Consider the following 12,682-nt stretch of genomic DNA (forward strand, 5'->3'; position numbering starts at 1 on the left):
ATTTTGGGAAGGACTTGCTTTCATTCTGAGATTGTCGTTCTTATGTTTTTTGGTGTTCAGATGGTCCTTTAAATTAAAATCACAGTGATAATAGGTTGTATGTGTGCACACACTTGCACACATTTTACTATTTGCTTTTTTTTTTTTTTTTTCCTCACGTCCTCTCTTGGCAAAATATAAAGGTAGCAACCACTTACCAGTCCCAAATTTGTTTTGTGAATTTTAGTGGTGTGTGAAATCGAAAAGACTGGAAGCTCCTCCAGCTCTGAGGCCTCGTAGGGAGAAACCCTGGGCTGAGAAGGGGTCCGGGGATGGAGCGGGGGTGGGGGGGAGAGAAAGCAGGCCTTAGGAAGGTGACCCCGGAGTCACCCCGGAGTGAGGCCTCTTTCAAGTCTCTTAATCCCTCTGTAGGGGTCAGAAACAATTCTAGAGAAGGAATCTTAAAAGGGAGAACAGTGAGGTTTTTTAATTAAAAAAAATTTATTTATTTATTTATGGTTATGCCGGGCGGCCTGCGGGATCTTCGTTCCCCGATCAGGGATTGGACCTGTGCCCCCTGCAGTGGAAGCGTGGAGTCTTAACCACTGGACCTCCAGGGAAGCCCCTGGTGAGGTTTTTTGATAGAGGGACCTGAGAGATGATTTATGGCAACCTTTTCAAGCATCTTCATTTTTGTGAGGATGAAAGTTTCTCCCTGTTTCTCTGTACATCTCAGAATTTACCTCTTTGATCTCCTTCTTAGGCCAGAAAAGTCAATTCCTTGTTACTTCTTGTTAGTCATTAGTAAACAGGTAGTGAGAGGAATAAGGATAAGTCACAGGATATCACAGGTTAAGTAAGAAGTCATGCTCGGGTTCTTTTTTTTTTTTTTTTAATTTAATTTATTTTTTGGCTGTGTTGGGTCTTCGTTGCTGCGCGCGGGCTTTCTCTAGTTGCGGCGAGCGGGGGCTACTCTTTGTTGCGGTGCACAGGCTTCTCATTGCGGTGGTTTCTCTTGTTGCAGAGCACAGGCTCTAGGCACGTGGGCTTCAGTAGTTGCAGCATGCAGGCTCAGTAGTTGTGGCGCACGGGCTTAGTTGCTCCGCGGCACGTGGGATCTTCCTGGACCAGGGCTCAAACCTGTGTCCCCTGCATTGACAGACGGATTCTTAACCACTGCACCACCAGGGAAGTCCCATGCTCGGGTTCTTTCTATACCTGTCTTGGTATTAATTACCACAGCGCTTTAAAATTATTCTAAACTGTTTTGTTATTCAGACTTCAAAATGAGAATACTTTTTTGGGGAATGCTATTTCACTATCCTTGTATTGATTTAGGTACTTGCTGTTTACTCAAAACTACCCAGAAAAGAAGATTTAAGTAAAACTGACATGTGGGTTTTAACAATTTAAAACGTATTCGCTTTAAAATTCTACATTGGCCGAGGTTTGTTTTGTTTTGCTTTTTTGCATCTGCCCTCCTCCTTTTCATCCAATAAAGAGGTGTGTGGAAAGGGAGGATCTGGGTCTCCACTTCCTTGTCCCACTGGCCTCCCTCTCCCCCAGCTGCCCATATGCAGCATGTTGTGTGTGTCTTCATGAGCAAGTGATTCCTTTTTTTTAGTATTTTATTTTATTTTATTTATTTTTTGGCTGTGCCTCATGGCTTGCAGGATCTTAGTTCCCTGACCAGGGATCGAACCCGGGCCCCGGCAGTGAAAGTGCCAAGTCCTAACCACTGGACCGCCAGGGAATTCCATGAGCAAGTGATTCTTGATTGTTCACTGCAGTACACCCCATATTTAGAATAAAGCTTGACATAGAGCAGGTGCACAATAAATATGAATCGAATGACTCTTGATGGATTGATCCAGTGAAATCCACCAGCCGAGTCGCCAGACTTTTCATTACCACCCACAACGGGTGGTAACGCCGACTGCTGGGAATGGGATCTCAGCGTCCTGCGTTGAAAGAGCTGAAAACTAGGCTTTGAGGAAGAAGAAAGACTTAGTTTTAACTAGATGATTTGCCTTTGCCTAATTACCCTTGAACACTTTACTTACAGGAAATACAATTCCAATAATGTGCTTTATTTGTGTTGTTTTCCTCAGGTGCACGTGGATAAACTAGACATGTTTCGAAACATGCCTGACATCCTTCATCATCTCACAACAGACCGTGACACTCAGATCCATGCGTGTCGGCATCCAAAGGTATGTGGTGAAGTGTTTCTCTAATTGTTTGTGTGATCCATGAAAAACAGAATTTTAGGTCCAGAAGGAACCTCAGAAATTCCATTTTGTTGGCTCTTCAATTTACAAATGGAAAAACCAAGGCTGAGACCTTGTTAGTAGGTCAAGGTCATGCAACCACACATCACTGTATTCCATTACCTTAAACTTCCTAATTAGGAAACAGACACAGATATTCAATGCTTTTAATTTTTAATGAAATATATTTATACAATTGATATGTGTTTATTTGTAATGACTTATGTAATGAACAGTTAATTTGTAAGGAAATTAGTAATATGTTAGAGCTTATAATTTAAGAAAACAATCACAACCGTTGTGATTTACTTTTTTTAAAAATAAATTTATTTATTTATTTTTGGCTGCGTTGGGTCTTCGTTGCTGCGTGGGCTTTCTCTAGTTGCGGCGAGAGGGGGCTACTCTTCCTTGAGGGACGCGGGCTTCTCATTGCAGCGGCTTCTCTTGTTGCGGAGCACAGGCTCTAGGCGAGCGGGCTTTGGTAGTTGTGGCGCACGGGCTCAGTAGTTGTGGTTCATGGGCTCTAGAGCACAGGCTCAGTACTTGTGGCACACGGGCTTAGTTGCTCCGCGGCATGTGGGATCTTCCCGGACCAGGGCTTGAACCTGTGTCCCCTGCATTGGCAGGCGGATTCTTAACCACTGTGCCACCAGGAAAGCCCTTGATTTACTTCTGAGACTCATGACACGTGTGCATTTATAAACTTTATTTTTCTTCTCCTCATTTGAGATAAATATCTAGATATAACTTTGCTTTGAATTTTGAAATAGTTACATGTATTGCTGGTCCAATTTCATATGAATGTTTTCAGTGTCTTTGAAACTCACTGGTAATTGGTTTTCTGATGCCACCATAGAACTCCCTTCTCTTATTAACTGCCAGGTGTTAAATTTTAAATTGGCCTTTAACATTTCCATTTTAATTTATATTGTCATTCAGTGTCACTGCTACTAATTAGTGATCTTCAAATGTAGGGGTATTTGTGATCCTAACTGTTCTCTAAATCTTTAATCTTAGCGTTCATATGCTGAGTAATTTTTATTTTAGTAAACAGTGCATTTATACATTTAGATAATCATTGTAACAGTAATATTAGGGCTTCCCTGGTGGTGCAGTGGTTGGGACTCCGCCTGCCAATGCAGAGGACACGGGTTCGAGCCCTGGTCCGGGAAGATCCCACATGCTGCGGAGCAACTAGGCCCGTGAGCCACAACTACTGAGCCTGCACTCTAGAGCCCGCGAGCCACGACTACTGAGCCCATGTGCCCCAACTATTGAGGCTTGTGCGCCTAGAGCCCATGCTCTGCAACAAGAGAAGCCACTGCAATGAGAAGCCTGCGCACAGCAACGAAGACCCAACACTGCCAAAAATAAAAATAAATAAAATAAATAAAAATTTTTTAAAAACCAGTAATATTAGCTGCATCAGCCAAAATCCTAAAGTAAAGTTGCTCAGCACTAACGTAAAGCAAAATTTAACAACAACAACAACAACAAAAACCGATTCGTATCCATAGCATGGGAGATTCTATTTCAGACCACTGCAGGAGAGCTACGAGGTAAGAAATTACTTTTGATGATTGGTCAGCTGCATACTATAACTTGCACCATGAATTTATTTCATCATTCTGTGTGTGTATGTACACACACACACACACACACACACACACACACGCAGTGAATGGATGGATGAAAACAGTGTAGATACAAGGTAGAAACTGTTTTGTCCTTTTTCTGTTGGACTTGTAGCCTTTGCCCCTACCATGCCCCGTAAATATTTTAATTGGCAGATTTCTTTTTGCTCTGAATTTTCTCACAAACCACAAAGTAGCTTAACTCTACCCCTGTCATTTCCCACATGGCTACTCGCCTTGAAACACTACTTCTAGCAGCTTAAGGTATGTGTCTCAGGTCACATGGCCTTAAAAAGATTCAGCAGAACAGCCTGCACAGCCCTGAAGCGCTCTCATCCACGGCCTCGTGAGAAACAGCACCGCAAGTGCTCCGATGGTAGTTGATTTGGATGGAGTGTTCATGATTTTGAAGGATTCCTATCTAAATGTAATGTCTTTGGGAAAATAGTCCCATTGGTTTTCAACCTTTTAAAAACACATGTTACTTTCCTCTCCAACTTTGTTTTGATAGATTTTAAAGCAGTAAATTTGTTAGACTAGTACAAGGAACACCGTGTACTCTTTTATTTTAAATTGAAGTGTAGTTGATGTACAATGTTATACGTTACAGGTGTACAATGTAGCAATTCACAGTTTTTAAAGGTTGTATTCCATTTATAGTTACTATAAAATCCTGGCTTCATTCCCTGTGTTGTACAGTATATCCTTGTAGCTCATTTTAAACCTAAGAGTTTGTACCTCTTAGTCCCCTACCCTTATTTGCCCCTCCCCCTTCCCTCTCCCCACTGGTAACCACTAGTTTATTCTCTGTATCTGTGAGTTTTGTTATATTCACTAGTTTGTTGTATTTTTTAGATTCTACATATCATATCATACAGTATTTGTCTTTCTCTGTCTGACTTATTTCACTTAGCATAATACCCTACAAGTCCATCCATGTTGTTGCAGGTGGCAAAATTTTATTCTTTTTTATGGCTGAGTAGTAGTTCATTGTATATATTTTTATACACCACATCTTCTTTATTCATTCATTTGTTGATGGACACTTAAGTTGATTCCATACCTTGGCAGTTGTAAATAATGCTGCTATGAACATTGGGGTGCATGTATCTTTTCAAATTAGTGTTTTTGGTTTTTTTTCTGGATATATACACCCGGGCGTGGAATCGCTGGGTCATACGAACACCGCGTCTTCTTCCTCTGGCTTCTCCAGTGTGTTAACACCGTCACGTCTGCCCCCTGACGCACTCTGTGTCTGTCTGTCTGTCTCTGTGTAACTAGCACCCCACCCCCTAATCCACTTGAGAGTCAGTGGCAGATGCAATGACACTTCGCCGTAAACAAGGACGTTCTCCTGCACGACCACAGTACAGTTCCCACACGCAGGAAGTTTAGCGTTGATACGACACTACTGGCCCTGATGGAGTCCATATTCAGATTTCCCTAGTTGTCCCAATCGTGTCCTTATGGCTTGTGGAGGGAAGAGCAGGGCCTCCTGCTCTTAATAAAATCATCCAGGATTTTATTAAGAATCATCTTTTGCATTTGCTCAGGCCTCTTCAGTTTCTTTTGACGTAGATCAAGTCTCAAACCTTTTGCTTTTCTTTCATCACACTGACATATTTGAAGAGCTCAGGTCAGTTGTTTTGTGGAACATTCCTCAATTTGGACTTACCTGTTTCCTCATGTCTATATATATATTTTTTTTTTCTTGTCTGAAAACTCATCTACATTTGTTTTTGAGACCCTGCCTACAAACAGATTTGTTGAAAATATTAAACTGTTTTACTGTATTTTTAAAATCTTTTTTAGGCAGAGGAATATTTTCAGTGGAATAAGTTACCCTGTGGCTTTACCTCCAAAAATAGACTTCCACTCCACACAATCAGCATTAAACCATCCACTATGTGGTTTGGAGAAAGAGCCAGAAAAACCAACGTCATTGCGAGGTAAGCAAGCAGCGTCTTTCGAGAGAAACCTTGCTTTGAGGTAAATCGATAGCTGAAATGCAATCTAGCCTAAGCCTAAGAAGAGGATATATTATCATTGTGGAAAATAACTTCTGAAATTTAAACTCTATTTAAACTAAAGAGATGCGGCTTTCAAAGCTGTCTATTGGCTAATACCATTAGCCAGTATTTCCTGGGGTCTACTTGAGTTAGACAGATGAGAGGGTTAGAGACAGGGCGTCTTGCTTGGCAGGGAGTTAGGAACTGACGTTGTAGGAAGTAGAAGCTTTTGGTGGAGTAGAGGAGTCCCATGCTCATCATCATGTTTTAGCAAATTTCCTTAACGCTGGCCATTCAGAATGTCTACAAAAATTTACATTTCTGGAAAGAGTTCCCCCTTGTCCCAGGAAGAAATTCTTGATGGTAAGGTGATTTCATACTGCAGGAGCCTGAATAAGAAGACTTGAAATTTAGAACTTAGCTTAGTTTTGACAAGTGACCTTTAATTTTGTGTTTTCATCTCACTTTAGGACTGGAGAGAGTTCGTACAGAGCCTGCTTTTCTTTTCACTCCTCCTACAGTGAGGTAAGAGGACCCCATATACTCCCCTTCGTGGCTTATGCGGGCATCTCTTTTTCTACCGCTTAAGATTGGTTGTGGCTTTTCCTAAAGAAATGCAGGGAAGACATCTCAGTGGATGAGCTGTGTTACTAAGTCTAAAGGAAATTGCTATCATCACTTGTTTTCAGCCTAAACATTGAAGAAAACATATGATTAAGGTTTTCTTTCCAACTTGCTTTCTAAATGTATTTTAAATTCCCCACTTCAGTTCTGTTCATGTGTCCTAAAAAATCGTAAATCTGACTGTATAGCACTTGGAACTGTATTCAGTGTCTTGTGATGACCTATAATGGAAAAGAATCTGAAGCTGTACACCTGAAACTAACACCATATTGTAAATCAACTATAGTTTAATAAATAAAATTAAAAAGCAAACAAGCAAAACATAAAAAGCTTCCCCAAGGAAGTAACAGTTAAGAAGATAAAAGAAGATACTCCAACATTATACAACACAGGGAATATAGCCAGTATTCTATAATAACTATATGTGGAGTATGACCTTTCAAAGTTGTAAATCACTGCATTGTATACCTGTAACTTACATATAATATTGTACATCAACTATACTTCAGTAAGAAAAAAAGAAGATTGAAAAAAAAAGAATCGTAAGTCTTATTTGAAGGAGTACTGCAGATAAAATCTCATTACTGGTAGCCTTAGGGTACTGTCCAGATTCTTGGCCTCTTCCAAAATTTGACAGTACTGAAAAGCCGTTTAAAAAATAGTCCTGAATATTCAGCAATGAGGAAGAACAAAGGTGACTGAGGTGTAGACCCTGTCCTTAGGATCTAGTATAGTAGAATTACTCAGTTGAAGAGGGCTTAAAATGGTTTTGTTATGGTACTTGTTTTTTTGGCTGTGCCACATGAAATGAGGGATCTTAGTTCCCCGACCAGAGATCGAACCTGTGCCCCCTGCAGTGGAAGCTCGGAGTCCTAACCACTGGACCACCAGGGAAGTCCCTGTTATGGTACTTTTTATATAGGAAATTGACATATTAGAATGGGAACCTGACATACATAATTTATTTGCAGAATCCTCATGCATTTCCAAAGTAAATGCTAGCATCTTACAAGTGCAGGGATTCAGTAATTTCAAGTATTGGAGAAAAAGCAATATAAAAGCTGGCTTTTTTATGACACTTTAAGTCATACATAATTTTAGTTTTGCCCTTTCTGCACTTAACGCATTTCCCTGATAATGATTATTTTTGTATTGGGGGTACATGGATATAGCTCTGCAGTAGTGAGCATGGGCATGGTGATGATTTGAACAGGTGGATTCTTGCAGAGCTCCAGGTAGCAGCGTTCTTTTTTTTTTTTTTAAATTTTTTATTGAAGTATGGTTGGTTTACAACGTTGTGTTAGTTTCTAGTGTACAGTAAAGTGACTCAGTTATTTATATATATAAATATATATATTTATCTACATTCTTTTTCAGATTCTTTTCCCTTATAGGTTATTACAAAATATTGAACATAGTTCCCTGTGCCTTACAGTAGGTCCTTGTTGTTTATCTATTTTATATATAGTAGTGTGTATCTGTTAATCCCAAACTCCGAACTTATCCCTCCCCTGCCCCCTTTCCCCTTTGGTAAATATAAGTCTGTTTTCTATGTCTGTAAATAAGTTCATTTGTATCACTTTTTAGATTTCATATATAAGTGATATAATACTTGTCTTTCTCTGACTTACTTCACTTAGTATGATAATCTCTAGGTCCACCCATGTGGCTGCAAATGGCATTATTTCATTCTTTTTTATGGCTGAGTAATATTCCATTGTGTATATGTGCCACATCTTCTTTATCCATTTCTCTGTGGATGGACACTTAGGGTGCTTCCATGTCTTGGCTATTGTAAATTGTGCTGCTATGAACCTTGGGGTCAGGTGGCAGCATTCTTATCAAGTCAGCCAGAAAACTGTAAATGATTATTTATTATCAAAGTATCACAATGACATCTCTGTTCAATAACTGGGCTTAGCTTCCAGGTACCAATGGATTATTTGAGAGTAGCCTGGAAGTAATTCATCTGGATGGTATAATTTAGTTAATGTTTTCTTTATCAGTTTCTCCTGGCTTTTAGGTTGTTGTCAAAGCCCCTTCCTGGTGGTTTGTCCTGGGTTTGGCGTCTGGCCCAGCATCACTGTTGCTCAACCTTCCTCTTACCCCTCAGCATCCTTTTCTGCCTCAGCCACAGGGAGGGCTTCTAACTGGGGAAAACTTTTCAATCATAACTGCTCTTCTTTCTCTTCTTCAGTATAGTTAGCAGCCAAGTTGGGAAGCATAGCCTTCCTGGGATTCTAGGAAGTTAGCTCCCAGCGGGGAGGCATCTCCCTGCCGCTTGGGTAGAGGGGTGGAGCGGCTGGCCTGCTTCCTCTCTTCCCTCTCTCCTCGGATGAGAGCAGTTATCCTGCCCGTGGCGGGGCTACCCTGAGCTCTGGTTACTCATCTTCTCTCACTGTGTCCGGTGAGAAGAGAGAGGCTTTCCGGAAAACTGCTTTAATTAATACGCCTATATCCTGTGTATAGAACATGCTGAACTATATTTAAAAATGTAAATAGTAGGGGGGATTCCCCAGCGGTCCAGTGGTTAGAACTCCGCGCTTCCACTGCAGGGAGCACGGGTTCCATCCCTGTTCAGGGAAGGAAGACCCCATGCCGTGTGGCGAGACCAAAAAAAAAAAGGAAAACGAATGTGAATAGATTTAAAGATCATTTCCTTTTTTTCCCCCCCAAGTACGGCTGATCCTCATTATTTGCGGATGCCCCATTTACACATCTGCCTGCTCACTGACATTTGTTTGAATCCCCACATCAGCGCGAGTGGCGCTCTGTGGTCGTTTGCAGACTGTGGTGCACAGCAGGGCCGCAGATTTGAGTCGCCTGACACGCACATTCCCGACTCAGGTCGCACGTGGTGGCCGCCTGCCTTCTTGTTTCAGCTCCCAGGCTGTAAACGAGTGTCCTCTTTGCCGTCTCCTTACTGCTGAGTTTTCCATATTTGTGTGCTTTTTGGGGTGATTTTGCTGTTTGAAACAGCCTCCAAGCGTAGCGCTGAAGTGCTCGCAAGTGTTCCTAAGCTCAGGAAGGCCGAGATGTGCCCTGCCGAGGCGGTGCCTGTGTCGGATAAGTTCTGTTCAGGCGTGAGCTGCAGCGCTACTGGCTATGAGCTCAGTACTCAAGTATATTCTACGTACGATATCTTTAAAGAGAAGCACACATAAAACAAGGTTGTGTACTTGATCGGTTGACAAAGCGCTGTGACTGGAGGTTCGCGGAAACACTGCATTTCTTTCCCTCAGCAACAGTGGTCTGCTGTCTGCAGTGACCTTACGGAGCAGAACTGCTGCACAGATGGAGAACGGACTGTGTTAATGGGGCGTTTTAAGGCAGGCACCTGAAGAAAGGGCATCGGTGTGGACCAGTGGGAGAGGGTGCCCTCTACTGGGTATCTCTTGTCTTCCTGTGGCCACTTCATCTCTGAGTAGATAGGAACCATTTCTGGTGTGGGTCTGACCTGACTCTCTTCATTCTTATTCCCTTCAAAAGCCTCAGATTTCTACCAGCCTCGACTCTGCATTAATTCTGCAAATCATATAGGTTGTGGGCAAGGTAAATAATGGCTTCTCTTTGCATGCCTGCTCTGAAAGTACAAAGGAAATTGTTTATGAGCAGTATCCAAAGACTGGATCTTCCTGTCTTTCCCCTGTCTTAAGGTTCCCATTTTAATACGGAGTTATTAATAATTCCTGGGTTCCCTACCTCTTTTGACTTGGTGCTTTATTTGAAAAAGTTGGGTACTAATAATTACTTTGTGTCTCCATCTCCCCATTTGCAGAAGGGAATAAAAATCTTTGCGTTGTCATTACCAACTTTGTAATAGATAATTTTATTGAATGTTTAACTATGTGCCAGGTACCAGGGCTAAGCACTTTACCCACATTATCTCATTTATACTTTTAGATGAAGAATCTAAGGCTTAGAGACGTTAGGTAACTTAACCAAGATCACAAGCTCACCAAGATCTAATAAGTGGCAAAGCAGAAGCTCTTCTGGGTCGTTAGAGATATTTTGAGGAATAGGGACAGAATTCCTCCTGTTTAGCATTCTGAGCTTTGCAGAAAAATCAAGGTATTCATGACATTTTGGCATGTAGCTGTCCCTGTTTAGATTAGAATAAACCCTGAGAACAAATCAAGCGATCTCAAAGATGTAGTTCCCCTTGGTTTTGCTAACGATTATATGTCGGAGGAAAGAAATGCCAATTCTAAGACCTTGTTTCCCTGTGCGTATTAAATACTCAGCTGAATTCTCACTTCCTTGAAGGGGATTGGTTAACTACGGGTGAGCGACCCTAGATAAGGAAACTAATGTCATATGAAGAAATGGAGCCTCTGCATCCATCAGTGATCCTCACTCTTTACTGGAGAACAGAATCACCTGAAGAACGTCCAAACCTACTGACCTCCAGGCCCCATCATAGCTCAGTTAGGGGACATTTGGGGTTGGCTCTCTCTGCTCCTAGGAGGTCCCCAGGCGCTCCCCACGTGCAGCTGGCATTGGGACCACAGTCTTGAGAGACTTCTGCTTCTCTTTCCCCGCATCCCTTTATCTGCTGCTCTAACCCCGGGGCTCTTCACCGTAGAGATAACTGATGCATTTTATTTTCCTTCTTCCAGATTAAAGATTTCTTGAGCTACATCTATCCTGTGAATGTATATCCAAATGTCATTCCGTTAGGCACAACTATGGGTAAAGTTCAAGAAATGTGAGTAGTTACTACTTGTGGGACTTGTGTTTTTGGACGGGATGGATCCAGAGAATAGTTTTGGGCCGGAAACCAGGGGCAAGGATGTAAAATGGGTGTGGCTGTAAATATGGTACTGGTTGGGAGCATATGGGCTTTCTTCAAGTGAGTGTGTTACGTATAATCCTAAACGCTTCTGGGAATCTGGCATAAGGAAGCCGTTGCGATACTGAATTCCCTGAACGCCAGAAGGTGTTCCTCTATTACTTAATAGGTTATTAGAATAGGACCTGCTTTTCTGCAGCGTAAGAACAAAGATAGAAGTTTTGCTTTCCCCCCCAATCCTACAATTAGATGAATATCTACCAGGTTGTTTTAAGTGCTTGTATTTACCACTTTATTATACTGAATTTTTTTTTTAAATAAATTTATTTTTGGCTGCGTTGGGTTTTCGTTGCTGCGCACGTGCGCAGGCTTTCTGTAGTTGCGGTGAGTGGGGGCTACTCTGTCGCTGTGTGCAGGCTTCTCATTGTGGTGGCTTCTCTTGTGGAGCACTGGCTCTAGGCACGCGAGCTTCAGTTGTGGCTCACAGGCTCAGTAGTTGTGGCTCGCGGGCTCTAGAGCGCAGGCTCAGTAGTTGTGGCTCGCGGGCTCTAGAGCACAGGCTCAGTAGTTGTGGCTCACGGGCTTAGTTGCTCCACGGCATGTGGGATCTTCCCGGACCAGGGCTCGAACCCGTGTCCCCTGCATTGGCAGGCGGATTCGTAACCACTCTGCCACCAGGGAAGTCCCCGAAGTAATTTTTAATTATTAAACACTGCTTTTCAGTTTTGAAAAGTAGTGGTATGGTTTCCCCCATAGTTAGGTTTTTATAATCTCTAAAAGTGATGCTTACATTCCAGCAACTTCCCAACAGGAAAAATAAAATATTCGTATTCATTTCAGCTTAAAGCCTTTATGCCGATCTTCCCAAAGTACCAAGCCGAAGTATAAACCACTTGGAAAATTGAAGAGAGCAAGAACAATCCACCTAGACTCAGGTAAGAAGAATGACCCTGGAGTCACAGGTGTGGGTTTCCCTGCAAGACCGCTTTTCAGGATGCTCTGGTCTGTGAAAGCTGTCTTTTTTACTTTCTTCATGATGTCTTTCAAAGTGTAAAATTTTTAATTTTGAATGAAGTCCAATTTATCTAATTTCTTTTATAGCTTGTGCTTTTGCTTTTGGTGTCATATCTAAGAAACTATTGCTTAATCCAAGGTAATGAAGATTTACTCTCATATTTTATCATTTCTGGGTAGTTTTGACTTTTTTCCTTATTATATAGGGTATTTTCCCACCTTTCTACACGTCTGTCTGGTAATTTTTTGAATGCCGTGACTATATAATGGCATATTTAATCTGTCGTTGTACATGTTAGGTTATTTTGAACTTTTCACTATTATAAACATTGTGATGAGCCACATTATATGTAAGTCTGT

At 41.7% G+C, this 12,682-nt stretch overlaps 1 protein-coding gene across 8 annotated transcripts in view; it reads left to right on the forward strand.

The window, feature by feature from the left end:
- DCLRE1C (DNA cross-link repair 1C) overlaps window positions 1-12,682 on the forward strand; it is a 129,506-nt gene that overhangs the window by 113,008 nt on the left and 3,816 nt on the right. For all 8 annotated transcript variants that reach the window (XM_036841932.1, XM_036841940.1, XM_036841936.1 and 5 more), the window contains 5 exons: window positions 2,091-2,192; window positions 5,696-5,832; window positions 6,363-6,417; window positions 11,136-11,224; window positions 12,149-12,243. In XM_036841932.1, coding sequence (XP_036697827.1) covers window positions 2,091-2,192; window positions 5,696-5,832; window positions 6,363-6,417; window positions 11,136-11,224; window positions 12,149-12,243 — 478 coding nt within the window. The remainder of the gene's footprint in view (window positions 1-2,090; window positions 2,193-5,695; window positions 5,833-6,362; window positions 6,418-11,135; window positions 11,225-12,148; window positions 12,244-12,682) is intronic.

Source organism: Balaenoptera musculus, chromosome 2, assembly GCF_009873245.2.
Source record: "Balaenoptera musculus isolate JJ_BM4_2016_0621 chromosome 2, mBalMus1.pri.v3, whole genome shotgun sequence".
NCBI classification, from domain to species: domain Eukaryota; kingdom Metazoa; phylum Chordata; class Mammalia; order Artiodactyla; family Balaenopteridae; genus Balaenoptera; species Balaenoptera musculus.